Source organism: Rhincodon typus, chromosome 4 (assembly GCF_021869965.1).
Source record: "Rhincodon typus isolate 14 chromosome 4, sRhiTyp1.1, whole genome shotgun sequence".
NCBI lineage: Eukaryota > Metazoa > Chordata > Chondrichthyes > Orectolobiformes > Rhincodontidae > Rhincodon > Rhincodon typus.
In genome coordinates this window covers 64,134,320-64,159,955 of record NC_063335.1, presented here as the reverse complement: position 1 = coordinate 64,159,955, position 25,636 = coordinate 64,134,320, and the positions used below count along the sequence as shown (strand labels likewise).

General features: G+C 38.6%; 1 protein-coding gene across 1 annotated transcript in view; it reads right to left on the bottom strand.

Annotated features, from left to right (window-relative positions):
- Positions 1–25,636, bottom strand: part of rb1cc1 (RB1-inducible coiled-coil 1) — a 181,448-nt gene that overhangs the window by 33,700 nt on the left and 122,112 nt on the right. Inside the window, exons 19-20 of the mRNA XM_048596119.1 lie at positions 20,079–20,126; positions 9,634–9,692 (exon numbers count right to left, since the gene is read on the bottom strand). Of these exons, the coding sequence (XP_048452076.1) occupies positions 9,634–9,692; positions 20,079–20,126 (107 nt within the window). The remainder of the gene's footprint in view (positions 1–9,633; positions 9,693–20,078; positions 20,127–25,636) is intronic.

The following is a 25,636-nucleotide window of genomic DNA, read 5'->3' as shown; positions in this document are numbered from 1 at the left end:
GATATATTTTGTTGTTGCTTTTTCACTCTCAGTTCAAAATATGGCATGATGGTCAGGCGTCTGGGTTCAATTCCACCCTCGGACGGCTGTCTGTTTGGAGTTTACACATTCTCCGAGTTTGTACGGGTTTCTTCCCGCAATCCAAGGATGTGCAGGTTAGGTGGATTGGCCATGCTAAAGTGCCCATAGTGAACAGGAATATGCAGACTAGGTGGATTAACCATGGGAAATGCAGGGTTATGGAGACAGGGTTGGGGCTGGGTCAGTGTGGATTCGATGGGCCAAATTGCCTGCTTCCATTCTGTAGGGTTCTATTCTATGAAAATCCTATACCTCCTACCACCAGTTTTTGACAGTACCTTCACCAATGAACAATAGTATTTCAGGTAGCAATGAGGGATTTGCAATAAACATAACATTGCCAACACGGCATACATCATACAAATGAATGAAAATAAAAAGCTTGTTCAAGGAAGACCAACAATGAGAATGGCCACTAGTTATGGAAGGTATGTAAAGTATGTGGAATTAGATTGAAATATGTGAAATGGAAAGGTCTTAAAAATGGAACAAAAAATATCTCTGGCAACCACCTAGAAACCGATATCCATTTCAAGCCCACCGACTCCCACAGCTACCTAGAATACACCTCCTCCCACCCACCCTCCTGCAAAAATGCCATCCCCTATTCCCAACTCCTTCGCCTCCGCCCCCAGGATGAGGCATTCCACTCCCGTACATCTCAGATGTCCTCGTTTTTCAAGGACCGCAACTTCCACCCCCGTGGTCGAGAATGCCCTCGACCGTGTCTCCCGCATTTCCCGCAACTCATCCCTCACACCCCGTCCCCGCAATAACAACCAAAACAGAATCCTCCTCGTCCTCACGTACCACCCCACCAACCTCCGGATCCAACGCATCATCCTCCGACACTTCCGCTATCTGCAATCCGACCCCACCAAAGACATTTTCCCTCCCCACCCTTATCTGCTTTCCGGAGAGAACACGCTCTCTGTGACTCCCTTGTCCGCTCCACACTCCCCTCCAGCCCCACCACCCCCAGCACTTTTCCCTGCAACCACAGGAAGTGCTACACCTGTCCCTACACCTCCCCCCTCACCCCCATCCCAGGCACCAAGACGACTTTCCACATCAAGCAGATGTTCACCTGCACATCTGCTAATGTGGGATACTGTATCACTGTCCCCGTTGTGGCCTCCTCTACATCGGGGAAACCAAGCGAAGGCTTGGGGACCGCTTTGCAGAACACCTACGCTCAGTTCGCACTAAACAACTGCACCTCCCAGTCGCGAACCGTTTCAACTCCCCCTCCCACTCCTCAGACGACATGTCCATCCTGGGCCTCCTGCAGTGCCACAACGATGCTACCTGAAGGTTGCAGGAACAGCATCTCATATTCTGCAGGGAACCCTGCAGCCCAATGGTATCAATGTGGACTTCACAAGCTTCAAAATCTCCCCTCCCCCTACCGCATCCCAAAACCAGCCCAGCTCATCCCCGCCGCTCTAACCTGACCTTCCTCCCACCTCAAGCCCCACCCCCATCTCCTACCTACTAACCTCATCCTGCCCCCTTGACCTGTCCATCCTCCCTACCTACACTCACCTTTACTGGTTCCATCCCCGCCTCTTTGACCTGTCTGTCTCCTCTCCACCTATCTTCTCCTCTATTCATCTTCTATCTGCCTCCCCCTCTCTCCCTATTTATTTCAGAAACCCCTTCCCCTCCCCCATTTCTGAAGAAGGGTCTAGGCCCAAAACGTCAGCCTTCCTGCTCCTCTGATGCTGCTTGGCCTGTGTTCATCCAGCTCTACACGTTGTTATCTCATAAAAATGGAACTTGATTTGCTTTTCATCATAGTTATCCGTTGCTCTAGTCACCAAGTGCTCAAAAAGCACTGGATACTCCATGAATACTGAACACGTTTCAGTTATCCATGTTCATTTTCCTAGTCTTGTAATCATAGATCATAACCAGTAGGAAAAATGATGCTTCAAAAGATCAAAGTTTCTTCAGAAAATTAGTACAGATCCTTGAGGCTTTCAACTTATACAACACTATACTTTAATGTATAAACTCTATTATCGTCCAGATATCTTCACGTTAACTCTCTGCCATGGCGACCTATTATTTGATGTTTAGTGCAAACCTTTATAACACTTTATAAATGCATTAGAACGTCTCACAAAAACAGGACATTACAATGTATTTATAATTTCAGCCTTTCAACAAAACTCTGGAAGTGCCAAAACTGTTTTTGAAATATTATAATAAAAACGCTTCAGGAACTTGTCCATGCATTCCACCAACCCTATCTACGTCCTTTTGCAGTTCTATACTGTCACCTATTAATAAACAATTCTTGCAGGTTTGCTTTATCTAGGTAGACAAAGTGGGTAAGTGGTTAAGAAGGCATATGGGATACTGGTCTTTATTAGCTGAGGTAGAGTTTAAGAGTAGGAAGGTTATGCTGGAAACGTACAATACTTTGGTTAAGCCGCAGCTAGATCATAGTGCACGGTTCTGTAATCCACATTCTAGGAAGGATGTGCTTGCACAGGAGCATGTACAGAGTAAACTTACATGGATGTTACCTGGCTGGATAGATAAACTTTGGTTGTTTTCCTTAGAGCAGAACAGATGGAGGAGGAAGTATATAGTTAAGGTGTTCTTGGATAAGGATAAGGTAGACAGAAAGAAACTTTTTCCCCTGGGTGAAATAATAAATGACTGGTGGCAGAGATTTAAGGTAACAGGAAGATGGTTTAGGGGAGATGCAGAGAAATATTTTTTCACCCAAAGGCTGCTGGGAATGTGGAAATGACGGCCTGAAAAGGAGGATAGGTATGCACTTGTGATGTCAAAGCATACAAGCTATCAGCCATGTGCTGGCAAATAGGATTAGAATAGTTAGGTGCTTGTTTTTGACCAGCATTGACTTTAATAGGTTTTAAAGGGCATTTTTCTACACGTTAGACCTCTGACTATGACATTTTTAAATTGTGCCTCTATGCCATGGCCTAATATATTAACATACATCATGAAGAGCAGAGGTAATAACACTGATCCCTGGAAATATCCACTATAAACCTTCCTTCAGTCCAAAAATCAACAGTTCACTATCAGTCTTTGATTTCTTTCAAACAGTAAATTTGTCAAAGTTGTTCGCTTTGATCTAAGAGTTCTAAAAGTGCCCTTAGGTCTGTTGTGCTGTACCGTCAAAAGCCTTTTGTAAAGTCATGTAGACCATATCAATGGCTTTGTGATTTCAACCCTCTGTTACCACGTCAAAAACTCCAGCAAATTAGATAAATAGAATTTATCCTCAAGCATTACACATTAGATTTCCCTAATTAACTCATTTGTTTAACTATTACTTCTGCACCAAATTAATATTTCTGGGAGTGTCACCACCCAGAGATTAAACTGGCTGACTTAAAGTTAGTAGGATGATCTTTACAACCTTTCTTGAACAAGAATATAACATCTGCAATTCTCCAGTGCTCTGGCATCATGCGAGTATAAGCAAGGTTGGAAACTTACGATTGGAAATTTGAGGCACAATCTCGCCACCTTCAATATCTTTATATGGATTTCAACCAGTCCTGCTACCTTATCAAATTTAAGTACAGATGACCAGATAAATAACTATCAAGTTTAAAGACTTCAAGTGTCCGAACTATCTCCGCTTTCTCCATGTGGGCAATAACTTCTTTCTTAATAAAGACAGATACAAAATGTTCATTAAACACCGCAGCCATGCCTTCTACCCACAGTTGAAAATTTCCTTTCTGCTCCCTAATCAGCCAACTCTCCCATTTACCAGTGTTTTACTATTTATTTGCCCATAGAAGACTCTGGATTTCTTTTTTAAAAGAAATCTGTTTGGATGTGTTATGATACACCTCCATGGCATAACATCCTTGAATCTGTACCTTCTGGCCCAGAGGTAGGGACACTATCACTCAAACACAAGACTCTCTGGGAATCAATTTAAAAATCTTAAGAACTACCAGCCACAACCTACCAAGACTCAAGGTCAACAGTGGAACATATAATACCTTTAGTTAAGAACCATAATTTAAAAAAAAAAAAAATCTGCCCTTGCCCTGTATCTTGTTTGTTCACATTAGCGTGGGTGTTTCAAAACTGCAAAAATGAGCTTTAGAATTTTAGTAATTGTTATAATTTATAATGCATTAATCAACATGAAGATGCTAGTTTAAAGCAACCTTTTTAACATGTGATTTGTTCTTCATAGCAGTAATGCATGTCCTAGAACATTTTGAATGCTTCTGTTTAAAAATGGAAAACTTTGATACATCAAATTTCAGAAGTGAAAAGACAAGAATTTATTTACCCTCCACATTTGGTTGAAACAATAATGGATTTAAAAATACCATCTAATAGTTGGTAGTCTCTGCACTGCATCCCATGCATAAAGTTTGGCAGGGTTCAGAAAGGAAAATTGAAATATTATGTAGCTGCAGGGTTGGTCACTTGGGAAGGATTCATATTTTAAGGGCCATATAATCCATTTCTGGATAAGGACAGCCTACACAGAAGCAGTAACTATCATCTGAATTGAGTGGAAACAACAGACTTGCAGAGATATTAAAAATAGCATAGAATGGAGTGGAGAAACAATATTTGATCTTAAAAAGGTTAATAAAACTATTCAAATAGAAGTAGATAACTCAGAAAATACAGAATATTGTAAAAAAAACTGTTTGAGGTAATAACAGACAACATTTATAGAAGCAAATTAAGAATAGCAGAGGTGCATGGCAGGTGGTGAGAGATGTGGAGCTATGGTGTTACAGCATGCTTTAGTGAGACAATTGAGATTTATTTTCTTGGGGATAGACTGCAAGCAAGACAGAAAGATACCCATGAAAGTTGAGTCAATGACTTACACCTGAAACTTTCACACTGAATAACAGCAATATGATCAGTGCAAAGATTTCCTAAAGGCAAATGAACTTTTTCTCTCCTCTCTCCCCTTCCCCTAATAGGTAAAGAATAGGTAATATTACTGCCATTATGTCACGATCAAAATATTAACAACCAAATTTTAGAACTAATGATAGAAAAGTAAAAAATGTACAGAAAAATGAAACAATAAACATTTTGATTGTTTCAATGTTGGGTAATAGCGCATCTAAGTCAGCTAAAGTTTATTTTACTTCCAAACCATTGCATCAGGCAAAGCAAGACCAGTCTTGTAAAATTTATATCCACAGTAAATGTCCAGTTTGGCTTGCCCAATATTAACATGCATCATCTTCATTTCTACTGACAGGTTACATCAAAGCAATGACATATCTGTACTTTTACAAATGATTAAAATGTGACCTTGTTCAAAATGTAAAGCCAAATGCTTTTCTGGAGAACTTTGTTCCAATTTTGTAACAATTTTCATACCAGAGCAGCTATTCTTGCAGTCTGATTCCTTATCATGTTGAAGTGAATCACTCCATCCAGAGGCTGAAGTGAGAACTGATCAAGTTAGTTTGTTTCAATGGCATGCAAATAAAAGAGACAATTCAAGAAATCAAATCCCTTCACCATGTGCTCAGGAGGAAATAGTTTTATTTACTGCCTCAGAGAAATAAACAATAAAGAGTACAATAATCTAATACAGCAAAACAAAGGCAAAAAAGAAATCAATTGTCCCACATTCCTAAGCAAAATGTCAATGACCCAGATTCTGCAGAAATAATGAAAAAAGCTGGTAGTACTCTCAATTACTAAAAAAAAAATCATATTGAAAGCAACTTCTGCTAACCACAAGTGCAGCTAAATGTAAGAATCCAGAAGTTGCAGTTTCAGCTGCCTTTAAACTACATAAACTACATACCAGCATTTTACCCAGACACACTTTCTAAATGTTGTTCAATATGGAGGAATTTTGATTCATCAGCTGAGAGAGGACAATTTGTAGTGATCAGCAGATTTCCTTGGCCATGTTTAACTTAATACCATGACTACATGGGCTCTGGAGTCAATGATGAGGATTCCTAGGGCAATTCCCTCCCAACCAAATACCACTATACCGCCACCTTATTGAAACATAAGATTTTTAGGTATTTTACAGGGCAGTTCAGGAAAGGTTGTATTCCCTTGTCGGAGACTTTAGGTGTAGCGGGCATAATCTCAGAAAAAGGATCACTCACCTGAAACAGGGTGAGAGGAATTTCTTTCTCAGATGGTAGTGAATCTGTGGAACTCTACCACAGAGGATTGTAGAGACTGAGTGTTTAAATACATTCAATGCCGAGATCGATTCCCTTACTGATTAAAAATCTATGGTTAAGGAAAGTGGAGTTGAGCATTATCAGATTAGCTAGGATCTCATTGAATGGCAGAGCAGACTCGATGGGATAAATAGCATTCTTCTGCTCCTATGTCTTTTGTTGTTATAGACATCTTTGACTGTATCAGCTTTCTCAAAATAAGGAGTTTGGAGTTGAAAATATCTATAGTACTTTGCGGTTCTGACCCAATTATGCCTTCTCTGACATCATGAATGAAATGTGAATGCATTCTGGTTTCATTACAAAATGGTAAAATAGAATTAAATATATAAAAAAAGAGAGAAAACACACCGACTCTCATATTTATTCTCTTAGAACAGTAAAGATAACATGGGCCAAGGCTAATTTGGTTTCTTGAAGTTCAGGACAGGGCTTCCACATTTGATTTCTTGGCAATGAGAATTAATTTTAGGTGGTTGGAAGAAATAAACACCAATGGAAGAGCATTGTGATCTGGGTCTTGAACCTTTTCACAAGAGATAACAGATAGTGGTCAGTACGAATGTGGTCTCTTTGTACCCATTTAGGTAATACCTCACAAAGTATGAGAGCCACTAATAAACCACAGTGAACTGCCATTTTTTTGTTGGTTATGGAGTTATTTGGGAGAAGGACCCAACTGGTCTCTCTATTTTGGATTTGTCATAGGTGAAGGAAAATAGCCCATACTGCAATGTCACTCACATCAATAGTCACCTTGTGTGCTCTTTAAAATTTGGAGCTGTAAGCACAAGCTCACTTGTTAAAACTCCCTTCGGCTTTTCAAAATCAGAGTCATACAGCACTGAAACAGACCCTTTGGTCCAACCGGTCAATGCCAAACATAAAATCATAAACCACACTAGTTCCTATCGTAGCTAACGGTATAGCTGCTGTGCAGAAGTTTGGGACAAACGTTCAGTAGAACCTACATATTCCCAAGAACATCGTGATGTTCCTTTTTGTTGTATAATGGAGAGGTGTGCTTCTGCTTCCACCTATGCAGTTCCGGGCAATATTCAACCTTAATCCACTATGGGTCCCACGTATGTCCCTTGGGTGTTAGCAAATTTTCTTTGGTGACCATTATGTCCGCTGGCTATTTTCTGGAAGAGGACTATTAGCCTTTCCCAGGCTCTTTGTACATTAGAAGGTTGTCTAAGTATACTGCATAACTAGATAAGCTTGCCACTACGTGTTCAGTCTTTGAAATGCTTCAGCTCACCTTTCAGAGTCTGAACAGCAAGACTCCACACTGGTATAACCAATCAGGAGATATAAAGGCGCAGATTTCCTTCTTACTGGCAGTCAATGGAACCAGCCAGTACAACTGGAGTGTTTCGCCCTTAATACTGTAGGCTGCTTCACATGATCTAAGCAATCCCTCAGTTTCACTGCAGCTTTACTCGTTTAACCCAGAACAATATGGTACTCAAGGATTTATTTAAAACCATTTGCACTCTCATGCATACCTTTACAGGATTCACCGCTGAAGTCAGAGAAATAGCCTGGTCTGCTATGCTATCTGACTGACTCCTATTCTTGCACATGGTGTATGTGTCCTGATAAATTTGGCTGTTTTTCCCTGTAGCTTCCCATAGTTGGCCTCAACACGCTCTACCCACTGGCAGTTAAAACAGACAGGCTTCTTGGCCTCACCTTTTACCTTAGCTAAATCCTTTTTGTGTCCTGATGAGCCGCCTGTCATTTCCCTCTCTCTCATGGGTGCTTAATTTCCTGTCTCACACACCATCTTTTCTATTTGGTTGGGATGACTAGGGGAAGGTTTCTTCTGCATTAGAAGTTTGTGGAGTAACTCAATCATCAGCCAGTGTGGTGAATTGCCTTTACCCAGTCACATTCTATCTCCTTAGGTGCATTTTTATTGGAAAGGATATGGAGTTTTTAAACTCAAGGAGAATTAGGTCATAAAAATATTCTTAAGTGGCTTCTAACTTAAGAGTCCATGTCACTAGTTAAAAGCAAGCTGCTTAAGCCTTCAAATTCCAGGTACATCTAACCAGGCCATTTCCTGAGGGAATGGAATTTTTGATTTTATGCCTCCAACAGTAACCAGTGTGCACTTAAAATAGTCTTTTTTACTGCAACGTAAATCAGTAGCACTTTCCTCAGACAAGAGGGAGTAAAAATGCCCACAGTACTTCAGGATTCTGACCAACAGTCATAACAAATTTAAGAAGTGTTAAGTTGCCCACCGACAGGAAAAACTTTCATTTAAACAGTGACAGATTAGAAAATCTTGATGTGCAAAGAGAATTTGGTGTTCTTGTACACGAGTCATAGAAAGCAAGCACGCAGGTGCAGCAGGCAGTTAGGAAGACAAATGGTATGCTGTTCTTCATTGTAAAAGGATCTGAACATAGGAAAAAGGAAGTCTTACTACAGCTACAGAAGACCTTAGGGGAGACAGCTAGAATGCGGTGTCTTTGCTCTCCATCTCTAAGAAAAAACATAAAAGACATACTTTCCAAAGAGGATGTGCAACGAAGACTCACCAGACTTATTCCCAGGGTGGCAGATTTGTCATATGGAGAGAGATTAGGTTCACTAGCTTTGTATTCAGTAGAGTTTAGAAGAATGGAGGTAATCGTAACTAAGTTATAAAATTTTGACAGGACTAGGGGTTATGTGCTAGGATACTGGGCTTGCCATTTTGCACTAGGATGACGAGGAAGCTCTTCAGACAGCTGTGAACTTAGAAATCTCTACGACAGAAACCTGTGAAGGCCAATTGACTGACTATTTAATAGAGATTTTTAGATGCTAAAAGTGTTAAGAGGTACAAGAGAGAACAGGAGAATCGCATTGTGATAGAGGATCAACAACGATCATGTTGAATTGGCGAGTGGGTTGGATGGGCAAAATCCCTTATTCTTACACCTTTTTTCTACACCTTTTTTCTAGAAACTGCTTATAGAATTGCTTGCCTTGTTCACAAAAGCCCCAGCTCCCCACTGGAGCTAGTCGTGCTGTTTTGGATTTCGAAAGACAAAAATTTCATTTAAAAAGAATCTCATGGAAAGTTTGCGGGTACTGGTGATGATGACGTCTGAGCCAGTATCTTAAATGATTCTGTTTTTGGGATGTGTGGTGAAGGGATACAGTGAAGGGGAACTAAGAGTGTAAAAAAACCTTTTCATAAACCAACACTTATACATTCCAACCTTCTGATGTCTTCCAGCAGTTATGCAAATCAGTTTTTCTTTATACATTACAAAAAATGTACATGTACAATTTAAAATATACCAATAAATAGCTTGGTGACACTACACTTTAACGACTGGGAAATACTTACTCTCGAATAGCTATTTTGTCAGAATGTCTGGAAGATACAGAAGACATGCTCTGAGACATCTGAAAAATCAAAGAGTCAAATATTAGCCCAAGAAATGTTGTAATTATTATATAGCGATTTTGTTAAATAGACTTCAGATATTGCAGCCAAAACACAATAAAAGAGCTTGCTGTTTGGGCTGAATCTAATTATCTAACCCTGATATATCCCAATATCCTTTCACATTTCCTTCGTGTGTTTACCTACTTGTCTTAAACGTGCTCATAATTATGAGAAATTTGGACACAGGCAAAAACTGTTCCCATTGACGAAAGTAGTAGAGGTCACCATCTGGCAAAAATCAGATGTAAATGACTGGAAGCTCTCATTTATAGCACAGCGAGTGATTAGGAGAGAGGAGATGGAATCTACTGCTTGAGATATGATTGATGCTTATTTAGTCATTCTGATCCATCACGATACTGGTATGGTGAACTATTTTCAAAACATGTGAAATGGAGACGATATCTAGTTCGTGTAAATTTCCCATGTGCTTGCTTCCATCAACGGGCATTGTGGATTTGACAAGTGCTGTTGAGGAAGTCTTGGTGAGCAGCCGCAGTGTGTCTGTCTTGTAGACAATAAATAATGTTGCTACTGTGACAAATGTAATGATTAATGCATAGGTGGCTATGGTGTGGGTTGCTTTGTCCTGAGTGGTGGTCCAACTTGTGTTCTTGGAGCTGTACTTGTGCAGGCATGTGAAAAGCATTCCTTTGAACAACTGACATGTGCCTTATAAATGGTGGAAAAGTTTTCAAGTGGTGATTCAATCAATAGTGTATACCCAACATTGCATCTGCTTTTATAGCCATGGAATGTGATTGATTCAGGTAGACTAGAAACATATGTCAACTGGGGGGGTTAAGTGATGGTACTGTCAGTAAGTCTAAAGGGCTGGTAGATAGGCTCTCTTGAAGATGGTCATTGCCTGGCATATGGGTAACATCTGCTGGGGATAAAGCAGAACCACCGGAGAACAGCAGTTCCTAATCCACAACTACTACCAGCTAGAAGGTCAAATGCAGCACGCGGTGACACCACTGCCTCGAAGTTCCCTTCTAAACCACTCACCATCCTGACTTGGAAATAGAATTGCCATTCCTTCAGTGTTACTGGGTCTAAATCCTGGCACTCCTACTGTTAGTACCTATACCGAATGGAGTGCAGCAGTTCAAGGCAGCAGCTCACCACCACCTTTTCAAGGGCAACAAATGCTGGTCCAGGCAGCAACACCAACATTCCATGAATGAACTTTAAAAAATCAAATGCTGCTCATGAATACTGGTGTAGGGGGTGGCATATTGACATCAAAAGATGATTGGTAGGCCAACAGGAAGCAGAAAATATGCATAAATAGCTCTTTTTCAGATTAGCAAAATGTAATGGGTGGAATGCCACAGGGTTTGCTGCTGAAACTTCAATTGTGTACAATTTACTCAAATGCCCTGGATGAAGGGACAAAAAGTGTTGTTGGCAAATTTGCTGCTGAGAGAAATGTCAATAGGAAAGCAAGTTGTGAAGAGGACATTGAGGTTACAAAGAGATATAGATACGTTACGTGAGTGGGCAAAGATGTGGCAAATGGAGGAAAATGGGCAAAATGTGAAGTTCTCCATTTTGGTAGGAACAATAAAAAGGAAACAATGGCAAGAGATTCCTGAGCTCTGAGAAGTAGAAGGATCTGCGTTTTTATGCCCTAATCATAAAAAGGTTAGTATACAGATGCAGCAATTAAGAAAGCTAATAAGAGATAACAAGGTGTAGAGCTGGATGAACACAGCAGGCCAAGCAGCATCATAGGAGCAGGAAGGCTGACGTTTCGGGCCTGGACCCTTCATCTCCGATTCTCCAGCATCTGCAGTTCCTACTATCTCTGATACAAAGAAAGCTAATAACGTGTTTTCATTTATTGTGAGGGAAGTTGAATAAAACCGTGAAGGTTATGCTTTGATTATACAAGGCACTGCTGAGACTGCAGTTGGAATACTACATTAATACCTGGGATGGGGGCGGGGTGTTTAATATTATGATTAAAAGGCTGGAGCTGAAAAGTAAGAGGTGACTTCAATGAAGCAAGATCCTGAGAAGTCTTAACGTAGTGTATGTGGAGGGAACATTTCCTTTTATTAAAAAATCTGGAACTATTTAAAGGTCAGAAGTAACTTCTTTTCAGAGAGTTAGGTGTCTTTGGAACTCTTCCTTCCTGACAAGGTAGTGAAAGTGGACCCTTCAAATGTGTTTTTTTTTAAAAAAGACAGAGGTAGATCTTTTTTAAGGGGGTGTGAGGTTATCAGAGCTAAGATGAGAATGCAGATTTGAGGTTAAAATCTGATCAAATATGATCTTATTAAATATCAGAGCAGGCTCAAGTGGCTGAACAGCTCATGCCTGTTCCTGGTTCATATAGGTGACATTAATATTGCTTGCTACTTCTTCCCAACCTTAATGCAATTTTTCTTTAAAAAATATTTTATACTTCATCAAAATCAATTAATATATGAATTCTCCCAGAAGCTACTCAGGGACACTTCCTACTGGTCAGCTCAGCAACAAAACTGGCAGATTTCCTTGTGGGCCTCAGTTATAAAACTGTATGTAGCAGAAGGATATATAAAATTGAAGATACAGGGTGGGCATTACAGCAATGAAGCGAGGTTGGCTGAGGAGAATGCAGTGCCTTGAATCTTCATTTGGAATAACAGCTCCCCACTGCAGTTGTGGGGCAAGCAATTGGTGTTGCCAACTTGGAGACTGCAATGGTGACTGTGGAAGTTCTGGTGAAACAGTACTGGGAGGCAGTTCCGTGGCACTTTAATTATGCAATATCAAATCAGTGTGTGTCATAAGAGACTTTTCTCCAAGACCTCACCAGTGCCTCCAAAATGACTGCCTAGCTACCTCTTCATATTTTGGGTAGCAGCAATTTTCAAGAGTTAAAATGGAGCCAAAGTGGGGAAAAGGTTTCACAGCCTCAGCTTTAGAATCTGAATGTGAACAATTGTATATAGCAATCAATTCTGGATTATCTTCAATTCCAGATTTAATCATTTTCTGTACTCGTAAAGTCATAAAATCAGAGTCATGCAGCACGGAAACAGACCCTTTGGTCTAACAGTCCATGCTGAACATAATCACAAACTAAACTAGTCCCCCCGCCTGCTCCTGGCCCATACCCCTCCAAACCTTTTCTATTCATGTACTTATCTAAATGTCTTCTAAACATTGTAATTGTACCCACATCCACCACTTCCTCAGGATGTTCATTCCACACGCAAACACCTGGTATGTAAAAAAGTCTGCCCCATGTCTTTTTTTAAAATCTTTCTCCTCTCACCTTGAAAGTGTGCCCCTAGTCTTGAAATTCCCCATCCTGGGGAAAAGACAATCTACCGTTAACTCTATCTATACCCCTAATGATTTTATAAACTTCTATAAAAAGGTCAACTCTCAACCTCTTATGCTCTAGTGAAAAAAGTCCCAGCCTATCCAACCTTTCTTGATAACTCAAGCCATCCATACCTGACAACATCCCGGCAAATCTTTTCTGAACCTTTTGCAGTTTAATAATATCCTTCCTTTTGGACACAGTATTCCAGAAGAGGCCCCACCAATGTCCTGTACAACCTTAACAGGACTGCTCAACTCCTATACTCAAAAGGACTGAGCAATGAAGGCAAGCACGCCAAACGCCTTTTTAACCTCCTGTCAATATGTGACACAAACGTCAAAGAATTATGTACCTGCACCCCTAGGTCCATTTGCTCTACAACACTACCCAAGGCCCTACCATTAATTGTATAAGCCTTTCCCTTGTTTGTTATACCAAAGTGCAATACCTTGCATTTATCCAGATTGACCTCCATCTGCCATTTTTCAGCCCATTGACCCATTTTATCAAGATCGCTCTGTAACCTTAGAAAAAACTTTCTTCACTGTCTGTAATGCCACCAATTTTTGTGTCGTCTGCAAGCTTACTAACCATGCCTTCTATATTCTCATCCAAATTATTTATATAAATGACAAAAGAGGACCAATCCCTGTGGAACACTGCTGGTGACAGGCCTCCAGTCCAAAAAGCAACCCTCCACCACCACTAAATAAAAACAGAAAGACTGTAGATGTTCTAAATCAAGAACACAAACACAAGTTGCTGGAAAAGCTCACCAGGTCTGGCAGCATCTGTGAAGAAAAATCAGAGTTTACGTTTTGGGTCCGGTGACCCTTCCTGAGGAGCACTAACTGATTTTTCTTCACAAATGCTGCCAGACCTGCTGAGCCTTTCCAGCAACTTCTGTTTTTTTTAACTCCACCACCACGCTGTCTCCTGCTGTTAAGCCAATTATGTATCCAATTGGCAAGCTCAGTCCGAATCCCACATGACCTAACTTTACTACTTAGTCTACCATGCGGAACCTTGTTGAAGGCTTTAGTAAAGTCCAAGTAAATGTCTACTGCTCTACCATCAATCTTTTTGGTAACTCCCTCTAAAACAAACTCAACCAAGTTTGTGAGACACGATCTTCCTGACACAACCATGCTGACTATTCCTAAATCATTTTTTGCCTCTCTAAATGCCCATAAATCTTATCTTTTATAATCCATACCAATAATTTACCCACAACCGATGTCAGATTCACAGGTCTATAGTTCCCCGGTTTCTCCTTACAACCTTTCTTAAACGTACAATGTTAGCTACCCTCCAGTCACCAGGCACCTCACCTGTAGTTATAGATGATGCAAATATTTCTGTAAGGGTTCTCACAATTTCCTCCCTTACTTCCCACAATGTTCTGGGATACGTTAGACCTGGTCCTGGAAATTTGTCCACCTTTACATTCTCCAAGAACCCTGAACTTGCTCTTCTGTAATGTCGACGGTTTCTAAAACATCAAAATTTATTCCTCTGCATTGTCCAAACTCCATTTCTTTCTCCACAGTAAAAACTGATGCAAAATAGTCATTTAGTATCTCTCCAGTCTCCTGGGGCTCAATTTAAAGATGACATTCTTGATTTTTAGAGGGCCCTACCCTCTCTCTAGTTATTCTCTTGCTCTTAATGTATTTCTGGTCTCCCTTTGGATTATCCTTAGCCTTATCTGCCAATGCCATTTCATATCTCCTCTTTGCCTTCTTGATTTCTTTCTTAAATCAATATTGAAAAGAAAAGAGAGAGAGTGTAAGAGCATTCTTAAGAGATTCAGTTTAACCAAATTGTCTATATCTAAAATAATACTATTATTCTTGACTATGACCTCAATATCTTTATTCATCCATTGTTCCTCAATTTTACCAGCCTTACTGTTCATCCTTACAACAACATAATGCCTCTGAACTTGTTATCACACCCTTGAAAGCCTCCCACGTCAGTTATCCCTTTACCCAAGAACAGTCTATTCCAGTCAACTTTTGAAAGTTCTTGCCTCATACCATTAAAATTTGCCTTACTCCAATCAAGAAATTTCAACTTTTATGGAAGACTAATCTTTTTCCACAACCATTTTGAAACAAATAGAATTATGATTCCTAGACCCAAGTGTTCCTCCACTTTGACTTCAGTCACCTGCCCTGCCTTATTGCTCAAAAGAAAGTTTAGTTCTACTCTTTCTCAAATCGGAGCTCCACATGTTGATACAGAAAAAATTCTTGAATACGTTTATCAAATTCTTCACCATCTAAACCTTTAACACTTTAGTAGCCCCAGTCAATGTTTGGAAAAATTAAAATCCCTAGATTTTGCATTCTGGCACAAAAACCTGATGTGAACATTACTCAAAGCTACAAACTGCAAGAGATTTCAAAGCAAAACTGAATTAAAAATAAATAAAGAAAGACAAGAACCCAGTACTATTTGTGGTGTATGCTAATGCATTTATCTCCTAAATTGGTATTTTCAAGTATGGTTCTTATGGGCACTGAAGTGTTCAAAGTGAATCTCGAAGTTTTGCCAGTTTCATTTGATTTAGGAAAAAATAATACATAATTCAGAAAAACTAGAGTCCACCTATCTAAACATTCTTCTGACTACTCATACTGATGAAAAAAATGCAATTCTTAACATATGCCTGAAGAATTAGGTCCATGTGAATTTCAAACCTGACATTTAAGCAACAAATTTACACAATATTTAGAGACTTGAAAAATTTAAGATGTCTATAATTGATTTTTGTCACTGCTTAATAGAAGAGTTGTGTAGCTTTTGCACCATTTAATTAAGGCTCCAATTTGTAAAGATTCCAATTTAAAATATAATCCATCTTAAAATACCTCCTGGAATCACACTAGTCACAGACACAATTTTTTTTAGCTAATAATATATTGGTGTTTTTTCATGGTTAAATTTAAAATTAGCTTGATATAAATGTCAGAGTAAAGGATGTTACAATTGCTTTATCTTTTGATAGAATATATATAAAAGTATAACAGAACTAGCATTACACACATCTTAACAATATTCTTTCATTCATTTTAGTGTAGTTTTCAAATACTGACACAAAGTGACATGTAAAAATGACCTTCAATACAATTAGATCCTGGAGGACTGCTGCAAAAAGACATTTTGTTGAAACTTTCTGTCTTGTACTCATCAGGATCATTTGCCAAAAATACTCAAGGAAAGAGAAATCCATATTGATACTGAATTCAGAGGAAAGTGCTGATTGAGAAATCCTACCATTCTAGGGTAAACCAAAAGGTTTCAGCAACAGATGAAGCTAGCCACTATATGGCGCCAACATGATGGGCTTCACCACTAACACAATGCTGTCATCAAGCCAGAAAGACGTTGTGCCCATCACAAGGATGAGTAATTTAGTAAATGGAGGATGCTGACTTTACAGACCGCACGTGCAAAGTCTGGCAGATTGTATCAAACAGCATATCCATTCAGCTGTCGACAATAAATAAGGTATGAACATATCCAACCAGCCTAGGCTTGCAAAATTCACAACACTGTCCAATATTAGGTGTCCTTCCACAACTGGACAACATTTGTCAAATAATCAAGTTTGTGAAGAAATATGGTAACATTTTTGGATGGTCAGCTGTGCTTGCAGTTTCTAATACTTGCATGTACTGGAACCTATAGACATGTATTGATTCACGTAATCATTTCCTTCAAAACAAAATGAGCATGCATATACAAATGCACCTGCTCCAACTCAACATAGCAACAGCCACCCTGGTTAATTTCCCAGATCAATGCCTTTTCCTAACAGTGTCATCCACATGGCTTAAAATTTATGTAAAGTTGGACAGTTAACGGTCAGTCATCATTAATTAGTGCATTCCACTTGCCAGTCAATATTCTTTTCACAAAGCAAAGATGTTGGGTTCCCTTTACATTGATATTTCTCATACATTGTTCTGATGAAAGCAAGATGAAAAACATTCACAAAACATGACTTTTCAGCAAGTCATATTCTGTACTACCAACTATTTCCAATTAAGAGGATTCATTATAAAACAGCTGAAGCAATTTGAAAGGGAAATAATGTGATCAGTATGTAGTCAATAACACCGAAAAAATGTCAAAGGACTGGTAACGTACAAAATTAGCAAAACCATGACAAACAAAGCCTAGAATTTAACAACCATTATTCAGATTGGCTTGAAGTTCAATTGAATTTCCAAATGTTCATATTTACTTTCCTTTGAAATAGCGAGTCACTTTTATTACATTTCAATTCTGCTAAATAGAATGTGAAATGATCATATGTAGCTCATTTTATATTCTTTTGCAGTGTCCCAAACATCACAAATGAACTTGTAATGAACATTTCTTGCGCAAGGTAATGACTGAATCTGGAGGTATTTTAAGAGTTGATGATATTGATCTTCATATAACTGGAGATAAAGAAAGCTATTTTAAAGATGACATACAAAGATTCTCAACTAGGGGGAGGCAATGGCCCAGTCATTATTGCTGGACTGTTAATCCAGAGACCCAGATAACATTCTGGTGACTCAGGTTCGAATCCTACCATGGCAGATGGTGGAATTTGAATTAAATAAAATATCTGGAATTAAGAATCTAATGATGACCAAGAATCCGTTGTCAATTGTTGGAAAAACCCACCACCTGGTTCACTAATGTCCTTCAGGGAAGGAAACTGCAATCCACATCTGGTCTGGCCTACATGTGACTCCAGACACACAGCAATGTGGTTGACTCTGAACTGCCCTATGGGCAATTAGGATGAGCAATAAATGCTGCCTAGCCTGCGACGCCCTCATCCCCTGCAAGAATAAAAAAAAAACTAATGACCGTAAAATTAGCACATGCCCTTGGTTGCCATCACCGAGTAACAGATTTCTTTCTTGGGATGTCCAATTAATATGAAAAGAAGGAGGAAAGTTTCATTACACAATTCACATCGCAGTTCCAAAGGGCATCTAGCCATGGAAGTAGAAACAAAAGATTATTTGCAAGATCACTGGATTGGCGAAATAGATAACATGGACGATCTAGCTCAGTGGCAAAGATGCTAAGTCCTGCCCTAGGTCTTGTCAGTCAAAGAAAATGTATTCCCACCATGGCCAGACAGTTTGAATATTTACCTGGAAATCCTTCCAGCACACACCAATAGAAAGCAGTAAGGGTGGAGAAATTCCTTATCAGCCATACCATAGAAACATTTTTGGCCATCAACTATTACTATCCATAGCTCCAATGTACAAAATGCATGCAGAAGTATATGCTTCCACAGCAACTTAGACTCACCAAATGAGACGCAACACCCCAACACTACAGGATTACACCAAATGATGAACATGGAATAACACTGGGTGTCTGTTACAATGCAGCCTTTTGTAAATTTGACATTTGTTGTTTCTTGTTATTATGAGGGCACTAAAGAATTAAATAAAGCAGTTGCCCATCTGTTTTAATGATGATTCTTCATCATATAACTGTATAGTATTGTAGAAGTACTCTTATGCTTTCAGGTATTTTTAATTTACTGACTAACAAGTTCAAACAAAATATTTTAGTGGTGATATAATTTGTAAAATGATTCAGAGAAAAGTTTTTGGTAACTATTAACATAAAAAGAAGCACAAAATATTATCCCAAGGTATTTTTGAGATTAGTTAGAATTCATTTTTCATTCAGAGAAATAATAACGCACTTTGGGGTTAAAAATTAAATGGAAAGACCTACAATTGACCGAAAAATCAATTGCTGAAATAGGAAACAAAAAAGAGCTGGAAATTCTGAGTACATATAATTATTTAGAACAAACATACAGGCAGATAAATATTCAACTGTAAAATATGCCAGATACGACAACATGCAACACTTTTTAAAGTCAATGGCGAAAAGAAAAATCAATAAGTATGCATTTCCTAATAAATTCTCCAAAGCTCTTTTCAAAAATACTTTTTTCCCCTTATTCAGTAATCAAGGATATGCAAAAAATACAAACAGCACAAGTATTATCGTAAAACAGCCCCTCAAATTGCTGTGCGTATCATGCTTCCATTCTGACAGCAGTACCATACGAATACAGTCTCCTGCATGAGGAATGCAAACCTTGTTATTGTCACTGAAAAATCTTTAGTATCATTAACTATTTCCAATTATTTGCGTAGCACCATTCCTTATTTGATTGCTCAGCATAGCTATAAGTGTTAGGGGTTTTCAGTTAAAGGGTAGGTATTTTACAGTTACCTAGTAATCACACTGTTCTTATAGCCTAGAAAAAGAAACTGCAAAATGGCTAGCAAAATTAAATGTTACACCATATTTAAAAAAAGCTGTGGCATTTATGTTCTTTAGCAACCAATTTTATATAACAAATAAATACATGCTAGCTTCATATAAACTGCATTCATTTACTTCAATACATATCTCTTCCAAACTGACAGGTCCTCAATAATTTGAAATTTACTAATAGTTTCTAGATGTTTTAGAAGAGGCCAAAAAAGTTTAGATAATTACATGCCTGGAATCACCAGCAAATAGCTTCTCAAAATAGGATAATAAAAAGGTATGATAAACCAAAAAGAGTTTTAAAATATGAAATTCTCAGGTATGTGCATTTTTAAAAATCCCAATTCAGAAAAATCCATGTTGAACAGTGGGGCACTTGCGTAGAAATAAAACGAGTTTAAGAAAATGTAAAGGAATATTAAGAAAAAGTTGTTCGTTGCTTTTTTTCTTTGAATAAATCTCAAACTCTGATGTTATGAGGAGAAAGAAACAACTTTAAAGTCTGGCAGCACTTGCAAATTTGCAAGAAATATTACTTTTCTCACCTCTTCTCTACACTTCCCCAGTTTCTCTACAGAACAGTGGAATTAAAATAGCTCATGATAGGGTTAATTCTGAATCTGTTGCCCTTAAAGTAATGAGTCCGGCCCAATAAAACTGTTTATTTGCTTTGTGGCCCAAATTGAATACATACCAATCTTTGATTTAAACGTTTATTCTCCTCTTCTTTCATTTGTAATGTCTACAAGCAAGCAAAATAAATTCATTTTTTTAAAATTGGTAGCACATTTGACATAAAACTTAGAATTTGTTAATTAATTGATTGGCAAGTTAGAAGTACTTGTGTTAAAAGTTAAAATGCCACCATCAGATACCAGCAAAGAGTTTAAATAAGTTACATTCAAATTACATTTTTTTCTTAATTCTTTTCCCTTAATATATGTAAACAAGCAGCAGTAACAGGTGAATTACACAAACTTTTTTTGGCAATGTTGAGGTCACATGCATTAGAATGTGCTTCAAGTAGTAATATTCAACTTGGTCAAATATTAGAACTTTGGAAGATTTTCCCATATTTAATTCAATTACATACTGTACGAACTTTACTTCACAACATTGGTGCTGACATGATGGGTCAAGCAGCCCCTTTTTTGTGTTGTAAATTTTCAATGATTTTGCAGTCAATTATAAGCTGTGAAAAACACGATGCAACTTCAGACATCATTGAGACATGAAGCAGTTGAGGAAAATTTAACTTGAAAATATACAAAAATATAATTTATAGGACAAAAATAGATGAATGGAAACACTGAACAACACCAACTAGAGAAAGGTATAATTAAAAAGAATATAGCTAACTATCCCTAATGAAAACAGTCTGAACATCTTCTGAATGGTTTTGACAAGGTGGAAGTGGAACGGTCATTTCCTTCTGTGGGCAACTCCAGAACTAGGATTTAAAGTTAGGAGTTGCCCTTTTAGGACTGAGATAAGGTGGTTCTCTCTCTATAGAGGATCGTACAGTTTTGGAATTCTTCAACTCAGATGTTAGTAAAAGTGAGGTCATCGAATATTTTTAAGACAGAGGTAGACAGGCCCTTGTTCATCAATCAAATGGAAAGTTATGGGGGTAGATGGGAATGTGGAGTTTGCAGAGGCATTGTGGTAATGTTCTGGGAACATGGGTTCCAATACCACAATGGCAGATGCTGACATTTTAGTTTGATAAATGAAATCTGAAATTTAAAAAAGCTTCAAAGTGACTACTGATTGTTGTAAACACTCATGTGGTTCACTAATGTCCTTTTGAGAAGTAAATCCATTATCCTTACATGGTATGGCTTAAACACAGACCCACAGCAATGTGACTGACTCATAAATGCCCTCTAGGCCAAATGCCCACATTCAACAAATGAATAAAACAAAACAGATCAGCCATGATCTTAACAAATCGTGGAGCTTTGTATGATTTCTCGCATTATATGAACAAACAAAATCTTGCCCTATTAGAACAATTTATGTATAGCAAATGCAGGAAATGACATCTCTTCTTTCAGTTAAAAGTAAATGTCCAATAATTATTTTCCAAGTCATTGGTTAGACTAATACATAACAATAAAGTAAATGTGAAACCAAGAAAAAAAATAAATGCTTATTCAGGAAAGAATAGAAATGTTTTAATGTTGCATTTACAGCCCAAAGAGTACCCAAAAAACACACTTCAGCCAACAAATTATTTTGAAATGTAATCCCTGCTATATCAGTAAACATAGCAGAAAATATACGTATAAAGTCATCGCAAACAGTAACAACAGGAATGACAACTATAAGTATTTTTTGTTGTTGTGCGTTTAAGGCTACGTATTGTCCAGAAGACTAAACATTCGAGGACCAACTGCTCCTTTCAACAGTTAAGTTTTGTTCATAACTCTTTGTAGGAACTCCCATAAACAAGGCAGGAAACAGATGGTTATGTGTAAAACAATGCTGCTTTTGATCAGGATTGTTCAAATTGGATCTCAAGTTGTACATTTTTTTCGAAAAGGTCCTATTGGCAAAATGTTAGCTTCAGTTGTGCGTAAGATTAACAACATTAAGAACATAAAGAGAGGCGTTGATTACACAATCAGGAATGGAATGTTGAACCTTTAGAAAACTCTGGACAGGCACGTAAGGCATTAAGTTCTGGTCACTGTGCTTCAAGAAAAATGCCAAGGTCCTCGAGAGATTGATCAGAATGGATCTACGTGTTGAAGTGGATGTGGTTTTGTTACGACATTAGATTGGAAAGGCTGGCATTGTTCTCTTTGGAGACAGGAAATTGTGCAGGATTTGATAAAGGGCTTAGATAAGGTCGAAGATGAAATGGGTGGAACAACTGTTTTACATTGTGTGGAAACAACCTGAAATTCAGTGTCTACAAGGTTGGTAGAAGGGAAAATACAGTCCTGTCCCATTTTGCATTGCTTATGTCATTGAAAACCCTCACTAATTATAAAATTTACAAATGACAAACATGTTATAATGACAGCCACTGAATAGGTTCAAACATTTGCTAGACTGGTCAGTGATTTTCACGATTTTTATTCTTTTATCAATTTTTGTTTGGAGCTGGAAATTGGGAACAGAGCTAAAGAGGACTTATTGACATTGGATAATAGTTTGGGTTAACAGACCAAACTTTTGTTTATTTGAGAGGCTAGGCCTGGAAGGTAATTGCAGGTTGGCTCCTGATCAAAAGCTTCTGCAGATACTTCATGAGAGAAGAATATTGTGTTTAAACAGATAGCAGAAATTGGCTGTTAATGAGGTGAGTACCTATGAATTGGTTACAGCATGTCTGGAAAAGACCTTATGCTCAAGCAGTAGGCAGATGTTGAATGGTAACAGGGACTTTGTGGAAGAGACGGTTAGTCTGTCAGGGAGTGGTAAGAGTTTGAATTAAGTTTTGGACTGTTTTCTGAGAAGGAATCTGGCTGATAGTGTTACAGTATAGAGGTTTGAAAGCTCCCTGCCTAACATGCCCTGAGCAGCTCTTAGAAACTCAGAGAATAGTAAGCTAGGTTATAAGTATTACGATGTTCACCTGGGTGAACTATAAGGGTGACTGATCAATATTTTCAGAAAACAAAATCAACCAGGAAACCATCACCTATGCTTGTGTAACAACACATCATGAAAACCACTTAAGTAATCTGGCCGGTTGTGTTATTTTGTTTTATTTAAAGCTTAACTTGTTTGTCTTTTGTGTGAATGGGGGTGAAAACAAAGGTTTGCTTTGTTGTTTTATTTTACTGTTCTGAAGTTATATAGTCTTGTCCACAAATTGCTAAATCTTTTGCTCAAGATATAAATCTGTGTCTGGAATGATTATTCACAAGAGACTGGGATTGTTGATTCAAAAGTCTGGTTAGGAACAATTGGGGTCAATTTTAAGGATCTCTGAAGATTGTATTTGCAACACAGTAAAATTACAGAGGGAGAAAGGCCGATTGGATTTGACTGATTCTCTGTGCCGTATTACATTCAAAATTTTCATACACAGTAGAAGGTAAAATTCAAGAGCAATGTTTTTACAAAATACAAAGATGTTCTACTGGAGAAATAGTGCAATAAATAAGTATGAAATTTATCGCACTGGCCTTTATTATGGCAGAGATATAGAAATAGATGCCGAGACTGTCACGTCTGATCAATTTGATTGAATAAAAAAAAGTGACCAGATGTGTAGACGAGGGTGACATTTCTTTTTAAAATGGGATAAGTGAATCACTGGGTAATAAATGCTGGCCTAGCCAAAGGGCAGTTAAGAGTCAATCCTATTGCAGTGGGTATGGAGTCACATGTAGACTAGACGAGTTTTTCTGACAATCGACAATGGCTTCACGGTCATAATTAGACTCTTAATTCCAGATTTTTATTGAATTCAAATTCCAACATCTGCCACGGCAGGATTTGAACCTGGATCCCCAGAACATTACCTGCGCCTCTGGAATAACAGTCCAGCAATAATACCACTAAGCTGTTGCCTCCCCTACCTTTAATGTAGTCCACTTGGAGTCATAGAATCATACAGTACAGAAACAGACCCTTTGGCCCAACTCATCCACACCAACCAAGTTTCTGAAACCAAACTAGTACCATATACCTACATTTGGCCCACATCCTTCTAAACCTTTGAGTCATTTACTAGTCCAAATGGCTTTTAAACATTCTAGCTGTATTCAGTCAATTCAGTCCTAAATCTGCTCCCTCTAATCTTGAGGCTATGCCCTCTTGTCCTAGCTTCACCTGCCAGTGGAAACATCCTCTCTACTTCTATCTTATCTATTCCCTTCATAATTTTATATGTTTCTATAAAGATCCCCCCTCAATCTTCTGAATTCCAATGAATATAATCCCAATCTACTCAGTCTCTCCTAAGCCAACCCCCTCAACTCCGGAATCAACCTAGTGAACCTCCTTTGCAGCCCCTCCACTGCCAGTACATCCTTTCTCAAGTAAGGAGACCAAAACTGCACACAGTACTCCAGGTGTGGCCTCACCAGCACCTTGTACAGCTGCAACATAACCTCTCTGCTTTTAATCTCAATCCCTTTAGCAATGAAGGACAAAATTCCATTTGCCTTCCTAATTACTTGTTGTACCTGCAGACTTACCTTATGTGATTCATGCACAACGACACCCAGGTCCCTCTGCATTGCAGCACGCTGCAACTTTTTACCATTCAAGTAATAATCCTTTTTACTATTACTCCTACCAAAATGTATGACTTCACATTCGTTCCATGTACGCACCACCCTCTGTGAAAGAAAGTTGACCCTCAGGTCCCTTTTACATTTTGGACTCCCTGTCCTGGGGAAAAGACCTTGGCTTTCACCTTATCTATGCCCCTCATGATTTTATAAAGGTCACCACTCAGCCTCCAACACTCAGGGAAAAATGCTCCAGTCTATCCAGCATCATAGAACTCAAACTCTCCAGTCTCAGTAACATTCTTGTAAATCTTTTTTGCACTTTTTGCAGTTTGATAACATCCTTCCTATTACAGGGTGATCAGAAGTTATATGCAGTACTCCAAATGTGGCCTTAACAATGCCTTGTATAGCATTAACATGACATCCCAATTCGTAATCAAATGCTCTGACCAATGAAGGCAAATGTACCAAAGACCTTCCCCTCACCATCCATCTGGGACGCCACTTTCAAGGAACTTTGTACTTGCATCTCTCTGCTCAACATTCCCCAGGGTCCTACGATTAACCCACATTTATCTAAATTAAACTCCATCTGCTATTTCTCGGCTCATTGGCCCAGTTGATCAAGATTCATTTTACCCATAAAAAACCTTTTCACTGTCCACTATAACAAATTTTGATGTCATCCACAGACTTATCAACCACGCCTCCTATGTTCTTATCCAAATAGTTTATATAAATGACAAACCACCACCAATCCTTGCAGCATGCTACTAGTCACAGGCCTCCAGTCTGAACAACAACCCTCTGTCTCCTACTGTCAAGCCAATTTTGTATCCAATTGGCTACCTCTCCTTGGATCCCATGTGATCTAACCTTACTAACTAGTCTACCATGTGGAATCTTGTCGAAGGCCTTGCTAAAGTCCATGTAGACAAGGTCTACCACTCTGTCTCCATCTACCTTCTTGGTCACCTCTTCAAAAATTCAGGTTAAGGTTATGAGACATGCTCTCCAAAACAATGCTCTCCAAAACAATGCTCTCCAAAACAAT